General features: G+C 39.5%; 1 protein-coding gene across 1 annotated transcript in view; it reads left to right on the top strand.

The window, feature by feature from the left end:
* KLHL32 (kelch like family member 32) overlaps positions 1 to 24,268 on the top strand; it is a 200,047-nt gene that overhangs the window by 107,256 nt on the left and 68,523 nt on the right. Inside the window, exon 6 of the mRNA XM_055535435.1 lies at positions 2,966 to 3,064. Coding sequence (XP_055391410.1) covers positions 2,966 to 3,064 — 99 coding nt within the window. The remainder of the gene's footprint in view (positions 1 to 2,965; positions 3,065 to 24,268) is intronic.

Below are 24,268 nucleotides of genomic sequence, written 5' to 3'. Positions count from 1 at the left end.
GCCTATTATACAGAGTGAAGTAAGCCAGAAAGAAAAACACCAATACAGTATACTAACGCATATATATGGAATTTAGAAAGATGGTAACAATAACCCTATGTACGAGACAGCAAAAGAGACACCGATGTATAGAACAGTCTTATGGACTCTGTGGGAGAGGGAGAGGGTGGGAAGATTTGGGAGAATGGCATTGAAACATGTAAAATATCATGTATGAAATGAGTTGCCAGTCCAGGTTCGATGCACGATACTGGATGCTTGGGGCTGGTGCACTGGGACGACCCAGAGGGATGGAATGGGGAGGGAGGAGGGAGGAGGGTTCAGGATGGGGAACACATGTAAACCTGTGGCGGATTCATTTTGATATTTGGCAAATCTAATACAGTTATGTAAAGTTTAAAAATAAAATAAAAAAAAAAAAAAAAAAAAAAGAAAGTGAAAAAAAAAAAAATGACTTTTAAAACCACAATAAAACAAAAATTATTGACTCCTTCAGTTATGAAAAAAAAAAAAATAAAAAAAAAAAATAAAATAAAATAAAATATGCTATAGTTGTATGAAACATTAAAGATATTTAGATAAGAAAACGAAAAAAAAAAAAAAAAAAAAAAAACAAAAAAAAACAAAAGGAACTTACATGATATAGTGCACACATTGGTCTTTTTCCAATGAGATAAAAAGTTGTTGGACAGTTCTGAATGAAAGAGTGACATGATTTCATTTCTGTTTTTAAAGAACCATTTGATTGATATTAAAAGCAGTGTGAGGAGGCAAAGGAGAGAGCAGTTCAACTAGTTAGGAGGCTATTATATAGGAGACAGTAGGTTGGACTAGAGTGATAATGTTGAAAGAGGCACTGAGTATGTTTGATTCTGGAACTATTTTGAAGTAGAGCTAACAGGAGTGGCTGATGGATCAGATATGAGGTATGAAAAAAATAAGAGGAGTAAGGAATGACTCTGGGGTTTTAGTGTAAATAACCAAGTTGCTTTTGGCTGAAATGGTTGGATTGGGATAGGAGCAGGTTTGGTGGTTGGTGGAGAGGATGAAGAGTTCAGTGTGGGGCACTTTCAGGTTGAGCTGCCCATTAGATACCCAAGTGGTGACACAGAATGGGTGGTTGAATGTCAGTCTGAAGTTCAAGGGTGAGGTTGGGGCTGGAGAAACAAATTTGAATGTAATCAGTGTGTGGATAGTTTTAAAGCCATGGGATTATGTGAGGTCATCCACGGAGTTAGTAGAGAGAGGAAAGAAGAGATGGGGGACTGAACTCTGAGCATCCCCAACGCTTACAGTTTGGGAAGGAGATGGAAAGGCTCTGGTTATTGAAGTAGAAGAAACCGAGAGAGAGTGTGTTGTCTTAGGGGCAAGGGAAGAAATTGTTCAAGAAGCGGAGCAATCAGCTTTGCTAACTGCTGCTGGCTTGAGTAAGATTAAATATTGAGAAGTGGCTCTTGGATGTAGAAGTCACTGATGGCCTTGATGAGAGCATTTTTAGAGGAACCATGGGAACAAAACTCAACAGGTATAGATTTGAAAGAGAGCAGAGTAGAGCAAGCAATGGGGTTTTATATAGACAACTTCCCCTGAGGAGCTTTGTTATGATGGGAAGCATGAAGGGTCTTTGGGGTCAAGGGACGGGATTTTTATTTCTTAAGAGCTCGAATGGCATATTTGTATGCTGATGAGAGTTATCATCCAGTGGAAGAGAACAGCTGATGACATAGCAACGAGAGGGGAAGTATCAGGCAGAGAGAGATGGGATCTAGTGCCCAATTGAAGTGTGGGGGAGAATAAAATGTGCTGGAACAGATATGAGTAGGTGGGTTGGTAGACTTGGTGGTGGGAGCTTTGGAAGATCATGAAGTTAGCATAAGAAGAGAGACAAGGAGTTGCAGGCTTGAGGAGAGAGGAGCATGCGAGAAGAAATAGAGGGAGAGAGCGAGCTGACTCCACCAGTGTTTTTCTGGCTTCACTGGGCACTGGAAGCCCCAGTGGGGTTTGTCAAAACACCAGTTGCTGGGCTTTACTTGAAAGTTTCTGATTCAGTTAGATCTGGGGAGGTGCCTAAGAATTTGTCATTTTCAGGATTTCCCAGGTAACGCTGATGCTGCTGGTTCAGAGACTAGACTTGAGGAACCACTGTGCTTGGGAAATGGGTGAGGAAGACTGGAGCAGCATTGCAGTCTTCCTGTGCCTGGCAGTCTTGGATGTAAAGTTAATTTAGTCAACTTAGTTGTGTGTTTTTCTCCAGTCCTGTTTACCAGCTCAAGCACTGGCAGCTGTAGGCCCAAAGTTGGACCTAATCAGAAGAGAGTGAAGACTGCTCTTGCCAGTATATCTGGGGCATTTTGCTTTCTCTCTGATGCCTTTTTATTCTAAAAATACTATTTCTACATCTTTTATTTGAAACAGAAAGGATTAGAGAATCATAGATTGAGAAGGAAAAAAAATGAAAGCTTGTGGTTGAAGTTATTATAGGATTTAGAAGTAAAACGGAGCAATATCTACCTCTGGTCTTGTATTTCAAGGAGAAATGTAAGCCCTTTTCCCTAAAATACCTGTTAACTGTACTGTGTCTGCAATTTACTGAAGAAAAACATTCTGAAGTATACGTTGAAAAACTAAAATTCAATTCTTTTGTATTTACAAGATGACATTCATCACAAACTGAATTTTAAGACTATTATATTGGTCTTTGCAAATGTTCATATCCTCCTGCAAAAATAAGTGGTTAAGTGTGGAGCTTTGTGCACAAGAAATGAGTATTGGAAATGAGAACTCAGCTGTTAGAATGAGGGCCACAGCTCATTAATCAGAACAGAAAAAAGGACTGACTTCCATAATAAGAAACAGTATTAATTCAGATATAGTATGTTAAGGAGCAATTTAAATACAGTATATTTGCAGATTAAGCAAGTTTTAAGTAACTGATTATTTTCTTTTATTTAAAAAAAAACAACAGATTTTGTTGGAGCCAGGCGTGATCCAGGATGTGTTAGCAGCTGGCAGTCACCTACAGTTACTGGAGCTTCTCAATTTGTGTTCTCACTATCTCATCCAGGTATGTAAGCTTGCATCCTGCTAGTATGCCCTGCACATTCCTCCCTCTGCAGTAACCCACCAACTGGACTCCAGTCACAGATAAAGTACAAGAGGGGTGGGTGGGAGATGTGGCCTGTGGTGGTAGAATTTCTCCAGGACACGAACTGAGGCTTCTAGGAGGGCAGCTGCAGCTCTCAGCGCCCTACCTCATGTCCCCAGCCCTCCCCGCCCACCCTAGGCCTCCACTCCCCTTGGGCAGCAGAGCAACTCAACAACCACAGACAGGGTTCACTGCTGGGGCCCTGGGAGATGACACTAGGAAGGGTCTTGACTTGAACCAATGCTGTCTGATTGTGGAAATGCATGAAAAGTTGGATAGTCATTTCAGATTCGGTAACAATAGCTAACATATCATGACGTCATATATAATTACTTGCTGCATGAACTTCTCAGGCAGTAAATTCTGGAGAAGTGATGAGTGATCTGTGCATTTTTTGCCCTGATTTGCTAGGGTTGCAGGAAAGGCTTTGCGAAGGGGAGGGAGAGAATAGCCCATCTACTGAGCACCTGCCGCTTGCTCACTGATGCTTCACGTTTGGCCCTCACAACAGGGTACACATTTTGATAGGTAAACAATCAAAGATTTAAAATAATCCCAGTTTGCTCATAGCTGGTGAGTGATAGGCCTTTCTGATTCCAAAGACCTTTTTTTTCTTCTTGGATGAAAACCTTTTGTTTCTATAGGAAGACACAGGACATTTTAGGCAGGTAGTATGTCTATGAGTCTCTTATTTTGCAGAGTTAAGTACCAACCTCCTATCTTGAGATCCTCCAATTTATTCTACTAGTATGACTGTTAACTTGCATTTATTACAGGATTATACCAACAGCGAAAGTAAATTTGAAAAATAATAAATCTACATAATTTAATTCTACTATCCTTGTGCACATGACATATTATTAGCAAGTAGAAAAATGCTATTTTTTCTGCCTATTTATTTCCTTCCTAATAATTTCTCTAATTTTAAATACAGCCATTCTGTTACTCATTAGGTCATTTCCAAAGCCCTTTCTCGTATATCATATTATTTCATCCCCCCAGCAACCTCAGGAAATAGGAACCAGTGCTCCCTAGGGAGACAGTGTAAGGAATGTCAGCCATGTTCAACTAAGGGGCAGTTCCAATACAGCGGATAAAAGTTTTATCATTATCTCAGCATATTTAATCTAATAGTAAATGTTTAAATGTTTTATCTTCTTTTCCTTCTGATTCCCCTCAATATCATTGGGTGATATGGGATAGCTATTTTAATCCCTTTCTGCAAGTACCAAATGAGAAAAACATTGGCTATAAGACTTCAAATCTGTGTGTTCAATTTGTGAAATTGAAATTACTTTTATTTGACATTTTTACAACAAATATTACAACTTGTGCTTTCAGCATCATCACCTGATTCACTTTTTCCCTGGTAGATAATAATTAATGATGTGTGTTGACAAAAGTTTGCTTATGGTGCTAGCTATCATAATGCATATTAAAATAGTGTGTATATACAGGGGTGTGTGTGTGTGTGTGTGTAAACTATAATTCTCTCTAAATAAGGATTCCGGATGAACATGGGACATTCATGAGTATTTTTCCCTACCCATCAGATGAACCTGTCGAAATATTGGCTAACTTGTGTCACTTTGGAATTTTTAATTCTTGCAGTTCATTGTTTGCTCTGGAAAAAAAATGTAACTTGCATACAGATGTGTTTTCTGGATAGGTCATTTATTATTAGCCTGCTTGAGCAGGGGTTAAAATTTTCACTTTCTTTTCACCAATGTTTTCATTTCATTCTCTTATGTAACTTTCCTTTTCCTTTTTATCTCTGATGTTACAAGATGTTCAACTTTTGGAAGGAAATTTGGCTATAAGTGGATTAAAACCATTTGTGTGCAGAAGCCTTCATTATGTCAGTCTTTTACAAATATATCCCCTGCCTATCTTTTAGGATTATCAAATTACCAGAATGGGTCAGTCTGCTTTTGTTTTGACAGAGTCAAATAACTATACCTATTTATGATTTTTTTGGTATTATTGCTTAACTAGTTTTTAATTTCCTGTGGAATAATTTTATTGGGTATCTAAACATTTTCTGTTAAAATGAAAAATCTTTAGTGCTTTAACTGTAGTTAGAAATTAAGACCCAATACCAAAGCTAGTATATTCTCTATCCTTGTTTGGTGCTTGCCAAGTCGCTTCAGTCATGTCCAACTCTTTGCAACCCTATGGACTGTAACCCACCAGGGTCCTCTGTCCATGGGATTCTCCAGGCAAGAATACTAGAGTAGTCCTTGTTCGGTACAACAAGGAGTTTGTGAAGCCATTTTCCTAAGATGCCTGGTATTATTTTGTTGTTCTCAGATTACCATTATTTCAGAGAATGTGAAGGGTAGACTTTGGCTTTGGTGCCTCCTCCTGTCCTCTAGGGCTCATTAAAAAGCATATGCTAGGAAAAGTATGAGGTGGACACTTCCCAGAAACTCACTGCCCTACCCAAGCCACCCTGAGCCTCCCCAGCCATCAGCTGTTGTATTGACCTGAAGCTTCTTCAGCACATGCCTAGATGCTGCTGCCGCCCCTGAGCCAAGGGAAGGGACACTTTGAGGTCACTGTGTCCTTTCTCTTGCTTTTTCTCTGGCAGGCTGTTGAGGGCCAGGAGCCCACATCACAAGAGCAGTATCCCTCTGTATTAGGGAGGATAACCATGAATTGGCCTCTCAGGCTATGAGGTCTTCCTTATCCTGTGAGGTCTTGGCTTATTCATTTTTGGCCCCAGGCCCTCTCATTGGACCCCTCATTGAGAATACATGTGGTCTCAGTGCATGTTGGTGGGATTAACTGGTAGCGTGGCTGTGAAAACAGCGAACTCATTGAGGACGAGGTGGTTGCAAGGAGTGGCTACTGTAATAGCCCATCATCCCAAGAGGAGGGATTTATAAACAGCTCCTCAAGTGTGCATCCTTTCTTACTGCTTTGCGATGAGATTCTGTAGGATTCCATCCTGTATAGCCTGTCGTGTTATATATTATTAATAAGCATGACCTGTCAGACTTACCTGCTATCTGAGATTCAGTCTCAAATGAAATGTAAATGTTGCTTTCCCTGTTCCGCCTTCTGCTCCTCTTTCTTACCCACTGTACTCTTCTTAAAACTTTCATCAGAAAGGTGAACCAGTTCACTAAAGAGCAATATTTGTTTTAAAGTAGGTCCAGTAAAACATGTAAATTTTCTTATTTTTCGGAGTATGCATGTGTACACGCATGTCAGCCACTATGTTAAATCTTATAAAGGAATCTCTGCAGACCATCCTCAGGACATGGGCTGTGAATAAAGGGATTCTGATGTGGCTGCTGATTTACTGAGTCCTTCAGATAAACATTACAAAATTTTTGAGTCCAGTTTTCCTAAACTTTGATTTTTCCTTGCCTTTTTAAATTTAGCTTCTGAACGTCTCTATCTAAGAAGCATCACACAGGCAATTCAGATCCAACATGAGAAAACCTATCCTTCTCTCTCTTGGTGGTACCATTGATCTGTTGTCTAGAAATTTGGACAGAGTCTTAGAACCCCCTTCCTCATCACTGTATCCAATCAGTTATCAAGTTGTGTTGATTCTACCTCCCAAATATCTCTCAGACCAGGTCCTTTTCTTCAGTGCTAATTTTCTTACCTTTCTTTAGACTCTCACCATCACTGGCTATATGTTATGAGCTCATAATTTCCTCCTAGGGGGTCTGCTTGTTTCTCACCTCTGTCTATGCCAAACCATAGTCCCCAGAGCCATCATTATCTTTCACAGGAAAGAGAACCAACATTTATTGAGAGCCTATCTGTATTGAGTCTTTTGCACAGAGATTCCCATTTCTCCTCTGCTGAGCAACCCCTTAAGGCAGGTGAGTGTTCTTTTCTCTTTACAGATGGAGAAACTTAAAGTCAGAGCTAGGATGTTGATCTGGTTTGGAAAACTCTACTAGCTTCCCTAATGACCCTTTGGCTGCATCATTTCACCTACAGAAACCCTTAGCCTGGTCTCCAAGGCCAGGCCTGATCCTCCTGAGCCTCATATCTTGTCCTCACGCCTTTCCTAGTCTGCTCTGTCCTGGACACTAAGGCCTTCCTCTCGCGTTGGAACTTGACACTGGGAGGAAGGGCTAGGTGGTGGAGATCGTCAGTGGACAGGCAGCACCTTCAGTCATCACCTTCAGATTGTACCTAGGGTCAAGAGTAGGGAACACACACACACGACCCTCTCCAAAACTTCCCTAGCTTAAGATCAGGGGTACTGGCCACTGGATTTTTTGCTGTATCCTCTGAAAGTGATGTATTAGGAGATACACATGCTTTGCTGAAAATGACTTTTTTTGTAGTTAGCTTTGTAGATTTTGTACTCAAAAAAAGGTTTGTAGATTTTGTACTCCCTCCCCTAAATAACACATGGTATATCCTATTATTTGTTTAGTAAGTGATCTTTTGGTTTGCCAAGTATCAGCCCTTGTTATGAAATGCAATTTAAATATACTGACGAGAAAGAACTCTCACTAGACTTTCTGAATAATACCAGCAAAGTGGTGAATTAACTCCTTTTGATAGGAATATGCTTTTAGTATCTGCTCCTAGGCAGCAGGTGGCAGTGTGAATCCACCAGAATTCAGTAGTTAATTTAAAGCAAAAATCAGAAAAAATGAAAAGAAAAATTATTTATTTTGCTACATATTAGTCTTCTGACCTAATCAGTAAAAAAGTCATTATTCACACCACACTGGGCAATATGCATTGTAATTTTTAACAAATAATAGGAAACTGTTAATGTGTTCACAGGAAATACAGTTTTGTCTTGGGCTGCTGTGGTCATTTATCACCACACTTTGTGAAATCACTCATTTGTTCTAATTTGAATGTAAATGACTCTAAGGTTTTACAAATAAGGTGACAGACTCACATAAATGTAATTGCAGGGTTCATCTCCCTCTTTTTATATATCACTCATTAGGTTATGAATTAAATACATCGTATTAAACCAGGGGCATGTCCAATGATGATATTGTAATGGCAAATTACTCTATGCTATTAGAGGTGTATTTTTTATTCATGGACATTAATTTGTCATTAAGCGGCATTAGTTTAGCACTTTTATGGGGAAGACGTGACCTGAAAGAGGAGACGTGCTGCTGCGATGTGAGAGGCAAAGGGTAGGAGTGCTCTAGGTAGAGTATTTTATCACTATAAGGAAGCCTGGGCGGGGGGTGTCTTTTTTTTTTATTTGTTTTGTTTTCTGTTTTTACAAGTATAAAAGTGCATTTCCCCAGATAGAAGGGATTGTTCTGTTTATGGTGTGCATTTTTGGATCACCTTATAAAGCGAAGCCAAAATTCTTACTATATTAATCATTCAGAAGCCAAGAATGTAAAGGGAGCAGGAGGGAGGAAGTGACTTCCTGCCCTAAATCTCCCTCCTCTGTGACTGATGCTTATTAGTCATCCCTTGTCTTCATTTTGTTTTACACTAAATGGGCAGCTGTGAGAATTAGTCATTTTCTCTCTTCAGTGAAGGTACAAAGGTTTAAAGAATGTTATTCTCCCTTGAGGGTATTAGGAAGAATTCTGGGTATTCTGGTTTTTTTTTTTCCATAAATGTGATTTTTAGTGTTCTTGTACTTAGAAATTATTTTTTCCCTTTCAACTTTGAGAAGCGCTGGATCCTTGAAATAACTTCACAGAAGCAGAAAGTATCTGAGTGCTGGTTTTGCATCACTTTCCTCATGGGCTAACGTGGTTGAAAGTGTTACCCACCCCTGTTATACTGTGGGGCTCTTGAAAGCAGGAGTCATACCTGATGCCTCTTTATTTCTTACCCCTCCCTCCTATCACATCACAGGGGCTCAGTGTGTTTATTGGTCAGCTCAGGCTACCATAACAAAATACCACAGACCAGGTGATGTAAACAGACGTTTATTTCTCACAGTTCTGGAGGCAGCAAGTCTAAGATCAGATGCTAACATGGTTAGGCTCTGATGAGGGCTCTCTTCCTGTCTTGCACGTGGCCACCTTCTGGCTGTGTTCTCACATGACAGAGAGAGACCTCAAGCTCTCTGGTATCTCTTCTTAGGAGAACACTGATCCCATCATGAGGGCCCCACCCTCATGACCTCCTCTAAACCCAGCTGCCTCCCACAGGCACACCTCCAAATACCATCACACTGGGGCTTAGAACTTAAACATACAAATTTTGGAAGGATGCAGTTCAGTCCATAGCAGTGTGTACTGTAAACTTCTCCTGCTTAAATATTGAAATTTTGTATCATGGGAAGAAAATATGTTAATAAATAATTATTTTGTTACCATTGAATACAGTTTTTTTAAGTTGAAAATACTTTCTATGGGGATTGCGTTTAGCACTAAAGATCTTGCATATTTTACAGTATTTTAATAGATTATGATTTTTTAACTAAGTAATATGGCAATGACTTATAGGAGGTTATCTCTTCCAAACAATGTATTATTATAATTTTAATTATTAAATTAGCACTGTCTCCTAGATACATAATATATAGTCGGTGCTCTAAATGGAATAATTTATCCTCAAGGTTGAGAAGTTGTAACTTACATTCATTTTTTCTCCACCACTAAGCTATTTTTTCCCACATTAGATAAGACAGATGATTGTACCAACATATATATTTAATATGCTCCTAATCAGATATACTGTGTGCTATTTCATAGTTGACTAGAGCTGATGCTTTTGTATTTGGAGAAAGTTAAAGTACGAACTTTGGAAAATATATTACAGTTTAATCTTTCAGATTTTTTTTTAAGTCCGTGCAGATGATCAGAAAGGGTAGGAATGTATCAGCCTTACTTAATCATTGCCAACTACTAATTATTTGTTCTAATCATGACTATTTGCTATCTGGCATGGGTAATCTAGACTGTCATATTTGCCAAATGTCACTAATATTTGGCTCTAAAATATATCATAAGTTTTTTAGTAGCCATTTAAGGATCCCAGTCAATTTTTTTCACATGCTATTATGTTGGCGTTTTTTCCCTAAGCCCACTCCAGAAGATGTCAGTGACAGCCCAGAGACATGCCGGCTGGCCAAGGAAGTCATTTTGTCATTTTAATTTGTTATATGGATAATCTAGAGTTCACTGTGTCTTCTTTGTTTGTGAGTTTTTAAGGAGAAGAATGTCTTGAAGGATTTTTCTAATATTAGTAATTTCTGTTTTCAGCTAACTATTTGTTGTTCAGTGGGCAATTTAAAAATCACTTTCAACATATTTTTCTCAAAAATAAAATGTTTCCAATGTTTGACTGATGCCCGAGTTCAGAATCAATAAAGCAAACAAAATCAATCACACTTAATTCCATTATCAATACTCAAAATTAGAGGCGTTAAAAGAAAATCTATGTTTCATTTAAGATATTCATTCTCCTGCCCACCCTCCACCTGCAAATATTTCTGCCCATAGTTAAATGTCTGCTCTTTTCTCTGAGGCTAAACTGCCTTTCAGCAACATGATCTGTCAGGAACCTCCTGGGTTTCCCATAGTTTCAGTATCTTTTCCACTGGTACCTTTTTTTCATTTTTAAAATAGGATCAATAAGATGGGAGAAACTTTTCTTCTTCTTTCATCACCACAACCCTCTCCTGTTAACTACCAAACTGGGAACAGCGTCTGTGAGTCCTTACCACTTATTCATTCTTCAGTTCTATTGAACTCAGTCCTTGGCCTTCATTACTGCTCAAAGGCTGTTCCAACAAAGGTCACCAAAGCCTCCAAATTGTCAAAGGCAGTGGGCCTTTATGGTCTTTAATGTGACCACTCTATAGCCTTTCAATACTGGCAGCTCCTTTCTTTCCTGCACCTCTCTCTTCTCAAGACTCTCTCCTAGTTCTCCTCCTCCTCCTTTTCAATTCTTTTACAGACTTCTTCCATCAGCTTCATGAATATCCCCCTGGGTACTGTGGTGCCACATGGATGCTCATCTCTTTTACTCACCTTCGCTTTCTTTCGTCCACATGTGGAGGGCCTCTGTCCCCTCTCCTGCACTCCAGCTTCAGTGTTCATCCCTGTCTCCTGGTTACAGACTATGTTTCTAACCCTGTCCTTTTTCTTTCTCATCTCCTTAATGTGCCGTATTCTTACTGTACTAAATAGCATGCTTTGTCATCGCTAAGCCAACTGCTTAGTCAGCATTTCCTCTTGGATATTCCACAGACATGTGACCTTTCTGAGAGTTAACCCAAGCCAGAAATTCAGGAGTCATCCTAAAATACTCCATCTTTGTGCTACACATAGGCTGTCACCAAAACCTTTCAATCTTACCTCCTTAATTATAACTCTATTATAACTCCTCTTATAAGAGGAGTTGTAGGTTCATGACAAAATTAAGAGGAAGATAGATTTCCCCTGTACCCCAACATATGAATAGCCTTCCTCATTATCAACATCCTCTACTAGAGTAGACACATGTGTTACAATCGATGGACTTACTGTCACTATCACATCACCATCACCCAGAGTCTGCAGTTTATATTAGGGGTCACTCTTGGTGTTTTACATCCTGTAGGTTTGGCCAAAATGTGTATCTACCATTATAATATCATAAGAGTAGTCTCACTACCCTAAAAATCCTCTGTGCTCTGCCTATTCATCCTTCCTTCCCTATCTTAATCCCTGGGATCACTGATGTTTTTACTGTCTCCATAGTTTCATTTTTTTCCAGAATATTGTATAGTTAGGTTCATACAGTATGTAACCTTTCCAGATTGGCTTCTTTTGCTTAGTAATACACATTTAAATTTCCCCTCTGTCTCTTCATAGCTTGATAGCTCATTTCTTTTTAGCTCTACATAATATTCCCTTGTCTGGATACCACAGTTTATCCATTTGTCTACTAAAGGACATCTTGGTCACTTCAAGTTTAGGCAATTATGATGAGCTGTTATAAACATCTGTGTGCAGGACTTTGCATATACTCCCTTAATTTTTAAAAATCTCTATCATTCTATTTCTATTACCACCCTCTTAGTTCAAATCCTCAATACTTATTTCCTGGGCTAGAGAAACTTACTGTTAACCAATGAACCTACCTGTCTTCATTCTTGCCTCACTCCAAAACAAGGTTTATTCATCTTAAAGTGTTTCAGATGTTCCATTTTTAAAAAAAAAAAATTCATTGTGTACAGCATGTGAGAATTTAGTTCCCCAACCACGGATCAAACCCATGCCCCCTGTATTGACTGGGAGTGTGGTGTCTCAACCACTGGACCACCAGGGAAGTCCCAACACAGGTTCTGTTTTTACTATGAAACATCCTATCTCTTTAGCCTTTTAAAAAACAATTTGCTACCCACATGCTGTAACACAATCATTGCAAACTTCATGCATATCCCCATACTCAAACCTCTTTACATGACGCCTCCTTCTCCATGGATTATTCTTCTCTCACAGTGTCACCCTATGAGTTCCTCTTTAACCTGCAAGGACTTTGCTCACATGTTATCTCCTCTTCCAGAGCTGATCAGTCGATCTTGGAGTTAGATTTCTCTCCTTTTCATTAATTATGGGGCACTCTCCTGAGGTGCTGATCACACCATATTACCTGTGTTGATTTACTTTTCTGTCTCCCTGTGATATAAATTCATGTCTCAGAGTTATGTGACCTTGGGCAAAGATCACATAAAAAGAGGTTACACAACCTCTTTGCCCACGTGCCTCATCCATAAAATTCAGACATGATATCGTATATACAGTGTACATCTTAGGGGTGTTGGAGTGTTCATGATATGGTGCATGCAAAGTATATTATAGCATAGTACCCTACACACAGTGAGTGAGTGAGTGAAACCGCTCAGTTGTGTCCGGCTCTTTGCGACCCCATGGACTGTAGCCTACCAGGCTTCTCCATCCATGGGATTCTCCAGGCAAGAATACTGGAGTGGGTTACCATTTCCTTCTCCAGGGGATCTTCCCGACCCAGGGATAGAACCCGGGTCTCCTGTATTGGAGGCAGACGCTTTAATCTCTGAGCCACCAGGGCCAGAGCCAGTACAGTGGTATGCTTCGCTTGTGAATTTCTCTGTTAATTCCGCAGTTACCTTGCTACCCACTTCCATCACTCCTGTCTTCCTTTATTCTTGGAAATGTCACAAACTTTACTACCTACTTCCAATCAACAGCATATTGGACAGGCCTGTTCCTGGAAATTTTCGAAATAATAACCATTCTGGAAAATGTATTTTCCTATAGGCCACTTCTCTTGGCTTTGTAGAAGTGCATGTATTATTTTAGAAAAAAAGTCACAAATAATTATATGAACCATCTCTTTCTCCCTTCCTCTGACAAGTGAAAACATAACACTGAACTGATACTTTAATAAATAGTAAAAATTGATGCTTTTAAAAGCAACATAATAGTTGGTGCTGCTGCTTTGTAAATAGGAAGTTTTTGTTTTATTGTTTTTCCCTTGCCCTTCCTGTAAATAAAACATCTTGCTCCTCCCTCATTTACAGGATTCAAGGAGAAATTAGAAAACTCTTTATTTCTAGCTCTAGTGCATCGTAGTTGCTTAGAAGCACAGGTTTGTTTGAATTCCTTCTCTATGTGCCAAGTGAGTTCCCTGTGAGAGAAATTTTTTGTAATACAGCCGCATGGTGTCCTGAGTTCCCTGATTAGGGGATATATAAGCAATGCATTTGTTTAACAGAAGAAAAGTGTAAGTTATTCTTACCGGAAGACTGCTATCCATGTCTGTCTCCCTCCAGGTGTCTTTCCTTCCCTGATGTCTCTCCCACCTCCACTTCCCACTCTCCCTCCACAAATACCCTTTAGAGCAGGCTGCCAACCTTTTCTTGCTGCATTTCAGAGGACATGTGCTCGGGCCCTGAGATATGATTGCTTATCTGTGTCATTAATTTAGCTCCAGGTACAGGTAAGTTCAGTGGTAAAGAATCTGCTTGCCAATGCAGGAGACAGAGATGCAGGTTCAATCCCCAGGTTGGGAGGATCCCTTGGAGGAGGAAATGACAACCTGCTCCGGTATTCTCTGCCATGGACAGAGGAGCCTGGTGGGCTACAGTCCATGGGGTCGCAAAGAGTTGGACATGACTGAGCGACTGAGCTCACACACACAGGCACGTTCCATGGCCTCAGTCCCATACATTCGGTATATTGCTTGCCCACTTCAGAGTCTGGGATGAGGGACTGGGGTCTTGCAGCTTGTTCTGCTGCTTGAATATGTTTTTGCAGGTTAAAGCTATTCCTTTCTTCACTCAAATGTGTACTCTGTATCAGTGGTTCTTAAACTTGACCATGTATGGAATCACCTGAAGAGCTGGTTAAAACAGACTGCTGGGCCTGCTTATACAGTTTGATTCAGGAGATCTAAGGAGCCTGGATATCTGCATCCTAACAAGTTCCCAGGTGATGCTAATGTTACTGCTCTGGGGACCACAGTTTGAAAACCAGTGTTCTAGATGCTCTTGCCACCTCACTACACATCAGTTCCCAGCCTGTTAAGTAACTGACTTCAGATTTTGAAAGTGCCATAACATCTAGACAAATTTGAACTGGTCCCAGTTACAAATATATAAAAATTTTACATTATGTAATAAAATTTGTAAATGTGATATAAAATATTGATATTATATATCCTGCATAGCATCTAAAATATAAAAACCCAAAACAATGCAGAGTTAAAACAAACAAAAAAAAAACCTAACCAATCTTCATTCTTATGTATAATAATGATTGACAAAGTCCATGTGAATAAACTGAGAGATTGTTGAAATTCTGCAGCATTGAGCTAATTTTCAGCAACTGACTTTGAGTAGCACAGCTTATGATGTATGGAAATACATCATAATTACTTCCAGGCTCTACTATTCTTTAAAAATATTTTAAACTGATTGGGCCTCTCATCATTCAAAAAAGCTTTGTGATTCTTGAAATTTTCATTTTAAAGCCCCAGTTGCTCAGATAGACTGTTTTTCAACTAAAAAAAGAAAAGTATACATTAATTTCCTCTATAGAGTCCATAATTTAGTGGTAATCGCCTGAAGTGCTGAGGCAGCTCTAGTAAACTTTTTGATAGCATTTTGCAGCACATAGTGACCAGGGCCAGAATTATTAGTTGTTGATGATGGCTGTGTCTCTGTACTTCCTTCATACTGGATTTCCAGCTTACTACAGACTTTTCCAAGGAACAATATAAAATTATTCATGAGCCTTGGATATTTATGCATACAATTGATTATGAAAATGTACTAGTAACCTAATTGTAGAGTTCCTCTGTTATACAGCACAAATATATTTATACAGGCCTTCAAAGACTTCAAGAATTAGAGCATGCTGGGGTTTTTTCTTATATTTTTGAATTGCTGCTAATATCTTGTTTTAGTCTAAGCACATTGTATTTATACATATTTATATCAATACACAAATATATAGTTGCATTCAGTTGTCCATATATTTTTATGTTTGTATACAAATATATCTATCTCTGTATATTTATACAAATAAAAATGTCTGGTTTTAAATTATTTTATCATATCACAAATAAACTGGCCTGCATTGTCAATGATTTGCTCATCTTTTTTTTCCATAGCTATTAGATTTTATCCAATCAGCTCTAATATATTATGGAGAAAGCTCACAGGTTCCTTTACATGCTTGATATGTCTGATGACTTTTTTCTACATGATTCATCTCCAGGCATTGGATTTTATTTGTTTCAGCATGTTCCAAAGGTCCAACCCTTCACCACACATCCACGACAAAGCCCTTTATGTTGCTTTCTCTAATCCTGGAGTGCAATCCTTTTCTGCAGCACCAGGTCATGTAGTCACATAATACCTTGATTTATAACTCGGTTGTAATCCAAATAGGAAACAGGTGGAATCACAACTGGGTATGGTGCCTTGGATATTAATGGCTTGGCTCAGCAGTGGAATTTCTAAAGCTGTACACACTCTTTTTTGCCTTAATTATGCATTCATTAAAAGCTTTTATACCCAACAGAATAAAGTAAATATTTTTTGATCTCCATAGTGTGCTCCCAGACTGTAGATTTGCACAGCAGGGTCTTGATAATCTGAATAAATTGTATTTCCCCAAGGAGTTTATCTTTCAAATAAGGTCATAAAGAAATGCAGCTCCTCCATCCTTAGATTTCTCTGTGTGCCTTTTTGGCTGTATGTAATACAGAGCATGGGAACCAGAATACATTCTAGTAATACCTAGCTGGTGATGGTCTGGTATAATGTCTCAGTCTATTCTCCCTTTTTTTCTCTGATAAAGTGTTTTGTAAGTACAAAAGTAACGATGGTTTAGAACAACTATGGTTTTTGCTGTCATTTGTAGAAAAATAAAGTCTATATTAGACATTCAGCATTTTCCTCTCTAGACCCTGTCGGTGAGTAAAATTTGTGGAATATGCAAAGCTATAGCTTAAGAAGATTAATAGTATTTTAAAAAGGAATAACAATAATGGTGACTTAGTCACTAAGTCATGTCCGACTCTTCGCGACCCCATGGACTGCAGCCTACCAGGCTCCTCCATCCATGGGATTTTCCAGGCAAGAGTACTGGAGTGGGGAAGCCAATAAATAACAATAGTGAGATAGCTACCATGTTGAGCACCTACTATGTAGAAGGTCCTTTACATATGTTTTTGGCAATCTGTACTGCAGATCACCTTTCCCATTTTCCATTCAAAGAATTGGACTTCCTTTTTCCATTTTCCTACTGAGAGGTTCATCACTTGCTAAAGCCATCCGTATGTATCAGCTTCAATGCATATGCTTTCCCTGCCACACCAGACTGAAGATGCAGCCAGTTCCTTGTCCACACAACTTACAACCTAGAGAAGGAGACAGGGAAAATATAAAATTATAAACTCAAATAAACATTCAGAAGTTGAACTTATAATTTTTCTCAGTTATAAAGAATAGCGATGTACCTGCTATTGAATTGTAGCCCCAAAACAACATACAGTTGTGAAAAGTTTAGGCAATAACTATTTTTTTCTCTCTTTCTTTCTGGGCTGTCGCATTTGTATACTTATTTGTTTTATTTCTGGTTGTGCTGGGTCTTCGTTGCTGTGTGTGGGCTTTCTCTAGTTGCATCGAGTGGAGGCTGCTCTTCCTTGTGGTGCGTGGGCTTCTCATTGTGGTGGCTTCTCTTCTCGAGTGTGGGCTCTAGGCATACAGGCTTTAGTAGTTGTGGTGCATGGGCTCAGCAGTTGTGGCTCCCAGGCTCTAGAGCACAGGCTCAGTAGTTGTGGTGCACAGGCTTAGTTGCTCTGCAACACGTGGGTTTTCCCAGACAGGATCAAACCATGTCCCCTGCATTGGCAGGTGGATTCTTCACCAGACCACCAGAGAAGCCACCTGGGCTATCATATTTATTTCCAGTGTGGCTAACATTCTAGGCATTTTAAATATTTATATATTAAAAATATTTAATCAGTTTGTTTAGTATATAATAAATTATCCAAATATTTTAAAATATTAGAGTACTTTTAGAGAAGTAGAATAATCAGTGTTTTCCCTGTAAACTAAGAAGTAAAGGCAATAAAAGTTGAATTTTTAAAGGTCTGATAATCTTTATTATTTATTCACTATCTACCAATCAAAATTTATAAAGTAGCCACTTGATGAAGACAGAGAGGAAGATCTAAAGAAGTACAGATTCAGTCTGCACCTTTATGCACAAGGGCTGAGTAAATGGTTCAAGTATACAAATAGTTCCTGAAATTAGAAGTCGGCAGAGGGAACAGGCTTTCCAGCTGGAGTGGTTTGGCTTTCTTGGGAAGAGGAATCTGATCCTGGTTGTCATCCTCTTTCCCAACACTGATGGTGTTTGTTATATTTTTGTTATACAGCATAGACTTTTATATGTTATAAATATATATATATATATATCACTTATATATATCACTCCAATACAGAGAGAAGTAAGGCTCCTTTCAGCATTCTAAGAAGCCTGTGAAAAGACAGAACACCCAAGATTTACTGTGGAAGCCAGCCCTGATATATCAGGCACAAGTGGGTGCCCCCCTATGTTTACCAGTCATATAAAAGCCATGATGGGTAGTTAGCATCAGTTCAGTTCAGTTCAGTCTCTCAGTCGTGTCTGACTCTTTGCAACCCCATGAATCGCAGCACGCCAGGCTTCCCTGTCTATCACCAACTCCCGGAGTTCACTCAAACTCATGTCCATCGAGTCGGTGATGGCATCCAGCCATCTCATCCTCTGTCGTCCCCTTCTCCTCCTGCCCCCAATCCCTCCCAGCATCAGAGTCTTTTCCAATGAGTCAACTCTTCGCATGAGGTGGCCAAAGTACTGGAGTTTCAGCTTTAGCATCATTCCTTCCAAAGAACACCCAGGGCTGATCTCCTTTAGAATGGGCTGGTTGGATCTCCTTGCATCAAGAAAGATCTAATATTGAAGTTCAGATTTAATATTTGAGAGCACCTTTCTCAGTTAATTGTGAGCAATCAGTTGGTGTTGTTCTGTTGTAAAATCAGACCTACAACCAAATTGTCTTTTCCTCTTTCCACTTGAAGTCATGGATATGCTTCAAAAAAATTTTTTTTTCTTTTTTTTTTTTTTTTACAAGGGAAATATCTCCTGGATTATACTAGGTTAGAAGATAGCAGATCCAGAGAACCTTTTATAATCTGTCAATGAGCCTACTCTGGAAATTAACACCTGGAGTGGCATATCAGTGAGAACTTTAGCCTAATCTGGGAGGAGCCTCCCAGCACCGTGGGACAAAAATTGTCATGAAATGTCTCCCACATGTTGGTCAAATTCCTGACCAAGGGGAGGGACTGGGAATTGGAATATTTCCCGCTATATCAGTAAACAAGGATGTCACAGTCATCAGTGATTGCAGCCCTCCCATGTGAGTTCCTGAGCCTAAGGGCACTGAGGAAGGGGACAAATACCTGTGATCCAGCAGCCCCCAGGACTGCAGTCACTCCCTACGGTGAGCCCCAAGGGAGCTCAGGATGTGAAAAAACACACCCTGAGCTCTGAGATGCACAGGAAAGGAATGATTTCAGTAAGCCCAGACTCTTGGATCTTCCCATATGTAGAAAAGCACTAAATTCCTTAATTTGAGATCTCTGGTGTTCTTTAATTAACAGTAATCTTCTGATGTTCAGAAAACCTTCCCTTTGTTGTAATACTTCTATATAACCTGACTCCTCCCTCCTCACCCGCTCAGAGAACCTTGCCTCCTCAGAGCAGTTCTCTCAGGGTTACTTGAGATGCTGTCTCCTGGGCTTGAAGTCCTAAAAATTCCCACCAAATAAAACATAACTCTCAAAACACAAAAACAAAATGTGTAGGTTTTTAAAATTCATAATCCAACAAATATTTTTAAGTTACAATCTGTGATAAAACATTGTCATTGGTATTGTACAGGATACAAAAAGGATAAGATATAAAACCTACCTTTTAGATATAAAACCTACTAGCTTACTGGAAGCTTTTTACTTATTGGAAGATATCTGCATGAACAGCTTAGTGACAAGTTCATTGGGATGTGACAGTAGACTTGAAGTGGGAAACATGAGAACTTAGTGACCAAAAGCTTCATATTTACTATGTCTGACTTGGTGTTTGGTCTCTATAAGCTGCCAATATAGTGTTTTTACTTAACTTCAGTTAACTTGGTAAACATCAAATCATACTGGTTTTACATGTAGAGTAACTGTACCGGGCTATTTGGAATCTATTTGTGAATAGTTTTTTGTTTTGTTTTGTTTTGTTTTTTTGTTTAAGATTTCTTGACTTCCGTAGCAAGAGTGACTTTTCATTTAGAGACATCCTCAGACATTGTCAACATTTTATAATAGAACTTCAAGTTTCATGCATGCTATTAGATGAGAGGCATAGAAACCACTCTCTCTCTCCTGACCATCTTTATCTTAGTAAAGTATTGACATGTGGTAATTGAGGTGACATTTTGAAAGGAGGTATAAATGAAGGGGATCAATAGTTTGGAAAAGAAAGGTTATAATTATAACGATGAAACACAGCATTGCCAAAATAGTCACATCTTTTAAGTATTATTATCTAGAAAAATTTGGAATCCCATTCAGTTTGGTCTTCTTGTGAGGGAGGGGTGGGGAATTCAGGAAATCAAAAGAGCATTACTTTTAATTTGACCTTGAGAGAGGTGGTTTATCTTGAGCATAATTCATAGTTTTCCATTCCTAACTACAGGTTGTGATGCTCACTTTTGTTTTGTAAGTCAATAATGGTCTCAGAATTACATGAGGTGACAAGAGAAATAGGTGTTATTAAGGCTATGTTTTGCATAGATATCCATGGTATTAAAGCATCTTCATTAGATTTCCTAATCTTGTCATTTTAACATGGACTCCTAGATTTGAGGAAGAGTATTTGTGGGGCTGCCATTGGGGATACTCTACAGTAGAGCAGTCACAAGATAACAAGTATTTTCTGTGCTCTGCATAATTCCCATGCCAGGGCTATGATTAAACTGCAGTGCTGGATGGCCCAGGGGTTACTGACAGTTAGGCCAGGATACATGTGAGTGTGTCTGAAACAAAGACAGATTACGTATTAGAAATATGCATTGTTGATTTCCAGCTTACAAGCTGTTGTCACACATCAACACATGTCTCTAGGCTGTGGCATACATAAGCTAGGCTGTGGGTTATGTACAGTGAACCCGCAGACCTCTGCTATAAGGCTGGACCATTTTCTCCTATTCAAGAATGTGTATTAGAGTGCACTGTCTGGGTGACACTGGTTCAGGGATAGTCTTAAATCTCTGATCTTTCTTTTGTCTTGTATGAACTTTCATCACTAATTATTAATACTTGCTTAATTAGGATATTGAAAGACACTTGCTAATACATAAAGACCAGTCACTCAGTTACAGATGAGAACCCTGCCATCCATCACAAAAGTGGACTTATTCTGTCTCCCTTGGTTTGGTAAAAGGGCCACAGAGTTCACCCACAGCACCCAAACTGCCCCTACTTTCACTCACATCCTTACCACCTGATAATTTGCCTCACAAAAGTAATTACCTTTGAATATAAGCCAAAATAAGATAGCATTTTCCTTTCCTGTGCTTTCTTTTCCCTACTGTGTATTCAATAGTTAATCTGGGGAGTAACCATTTTTAATTAATTAAGGACATAGGCCACACCAAAAGACTGAATTTGGGGAATATATAAGGTTTAGGAACTATTGTACTTGCAAAACTGGTATTTCTTCCAAAGCTAGTATAGTATTGGGGACACATTTTATGGCTCTTCTTCTGTTATTTAACTTGTCATTCACACTATGAGAAACAAATAGAAGGGAAGAGAGAAGCCAAATAGCCCTAAACCAGAGGAAAATAAATACTATTTAAAAAGATTCCCCAAAGAACAACAATGTATACACCATAATTCTGAATAGAAAGTAAATTTTAAGTGAGAAGCAGTGTGACAGAAGTGAAACCTTTTTAGAAAAATAAAAGATTTTCCTTTTACTCAAGAGAGTTTCTTGTTGCTGAGCTATAACTTCAATTCCAAACCCCTGCCTCTACTTAGTTACTTGGATTTCTAAGTCACAGTATATAAGAGAAGGGAGACAATCTCATAACTAGAAGAAAGTATCATTTGAAAAGCTACTTTGATCTGAATAGCCAGTTGATAGAGAAAGTAATTTTCTTGGGCTAAAAAAGAAATTTTGGGTGGATTGAAATATTTGAATTTTTTTTCACAGCAGAGCTATTATATTGTGCTTGTCTTTAAACACTTTCAACTCTAGATACTAGTAACAGTTTTCCCATTTGGAAAACTGGCCACTGGCTTTGTCTTGTGTATGTGTAGGAAGGAAGACCAGAAAGAGACAAGGGAAGATGAGAGAGGCCAGTGAGGTATGAAAATGGCCCAATTTGGATGATATTCAAAATTGGGTAGGCATGTTGGAGAGGTATGGCCCATTCTGGTTTTGCTTGGTTATAAATACGTGGAAAAATCTCGTAGCTTTCTTTGATTATACTCCTATGTATTGAGCATCTGTTCCCTGATAAACACCAGGGGCACAATACAGTCCTTGGCGCCAAGCACTTTAGATTTAGTAGACAGATCTGTAATCAAAGAGCATTTGCTTACAGTGACAAGTGGACTGCTGGAAATCTACAGAGGACAGGGTGGAGGCACAAAGATGGACGTGGTCAATTCGACCTGAACAAGTGGAGCTGAAAAAGTAAAATGGATTCATTCATTCAGTAAGTGTGGCTTGAGCCCCTATGTGCCTGGCAGTGTTTGGGGCATTAGGGGTATAGCAGTGAATAAAACAGATAAGTCCCTTTTCCTATAGAACTTGGGACTTAGGAAAGGGGACACACACATCATGAATAAGTAGGCAAATAAATGCAGAAGATAATTTCAGATAGTGATGCGTGCTCAAGGCAAAGAAAATGCAGTAATGTGATAGAGGGAGGCATGGAGAGGAAGGGGGGGATATGCTACTTCAGGTAAGGTCAGATAGAAAGATGGAAACATGATTCCTCATCCATAGGAATTTTGCAAGTGTTGCTTCTTCTGGAGTATTCTCCCTCAATCCCATCACCATCCTGTTTTAAAATGTAGGTTTTATTATTATTCAGGTATGGTGAAACTAGTCTCTTGTGGAGTCTGCTCCTTTCTTCTGGGTCCTGGTGCACACAAGGTTTTGATTGTGCCCTCCAAGAGTCTGTTTCCCCAGTCCTGTGTAAGTTGTGGTGGCTCTCTGCCCCTGCAACAGGCCACTGCTAATCCATACCCCCTCAGGAGATACTCAGACACAGTTCTGGCTCAGTGTCTGTGGGGTCTCTGGGTCCTGGTGCACACAAGGTTTGTTAGAGCCCTCAAAGTGTCTCTGGCAGGTATAGGGTTTGATTCTAAATGTGATTTTGCCCCTCCTACTGTCTTGCTGGGGCTTCTCCTTTGCCCTTGGATGTGGGGTATCTTTTTTTGGTGGGATCCAACATTCTTCTGTCGACACTTGTTCAGCAGCGAGTTGTAATTTTGGAGTTCTTGCAGGAGAAGATTGAGCGCACATCCTTTTACTCCACCATCTTGTAGTCAACAGACTTGACCCAGACTTGCCCGTGAGTGTCTAAGAGTCTCTGACAGAGGTGTGGGTCAGCGGTGGCCTGCTGCAGAGTCTGGGGCACTGAGTGCAGCAGTGCGTGCATGGGACCTTTTGAAGGAGGTCACCATTATCTTCATTACCTCCACCATAGTTTGGCCTCAGGTCAAACAACAGGGAGCCCTGCCCATCAACAGAAAATTGGATTAAAGATTTACTGAGCATGGCCCCGCCCATCAGAACAAGTCCCAGTTTCCCCCTCAGTAAGTCTCTCCCATCAGGAAGCTTCCATAAGCCTCTTATCCTTATCCATCAGCAGACAGAATGAAAACCACAATCACAGAAAACTAACCAAACCGATCACATGGACCACAGCCTTGTCTAACTCAATGAAACTATGAGCCATGCTGTGTAGGGCCAACCAAGAAGATGGGTCATAGTGGAGAGTTCTGACAAAACATGGTCCACTGGAAAAGGGAATGGCAAACCACTTCAGTATTCTTGCCTTAAGAACCCCATGAACAGTATGAAAAGGTGAAAAGATACGACACTGAAAGATGAACTCCCCAGGTCATAGGTGCCCAATATGCTACTGGAGATCAGTGGAGAAATAACTCCAGAAAGAATGCAGAGACAGGGCCAAAGCAAAAACACCACCAAGTTGTGGATGTGACAGGTGATGGAATTAAAGTCCGATGCTGTAAAGAGCAATATCGCATAGGAACCTGGAATGTTAGGCAAATTAGAAGTGGTCAAACAGGAGATGGCAAGAGTAAACACGGACATTTTACGAATCAGTGAACTAAAATGGACTGGAATGGGTGAATTTAACTCAGATGACCATTATATCTACTACTGTGGGCAAGAGTCCTTTAGAAGAAATGGAGTAGCCATCATAGTCAACAGAAGAATGTGGAATGCAGTACTTGGATGCAATCTCAAAAACAACAGAATGATCTCTGTTTGTTTCCAAGGCAAACCATTCAATATCACAGTAATCCAAGTCTATGCCCCGACCAGTAATGCTGAAGAAGCTGAAGTTGAATGGTTCTGTGAAGAC

Source organism: Bubalus kerabau, chromosome 9, assembly GCF_029407905.1.
Source record: "Bubalus kerabau isolate K-KA32 ecotype Philippines breed swamp buffalo chromosome 9, PCC_UOA_SB_1v2, whole genome shotgun sequence".
In the NCBI taxonomy this organism is placed as follows: Eukaryota; Metazoa; Chordata; class Mammalia; order Artiodactyla; family Bovidae; genus Bubalus; species Bubalus kerabau.
Note: the sequence above shows the minus strand (reverse complement) of the source record. Positions and strands in the feature narration are given on the sequence as shown.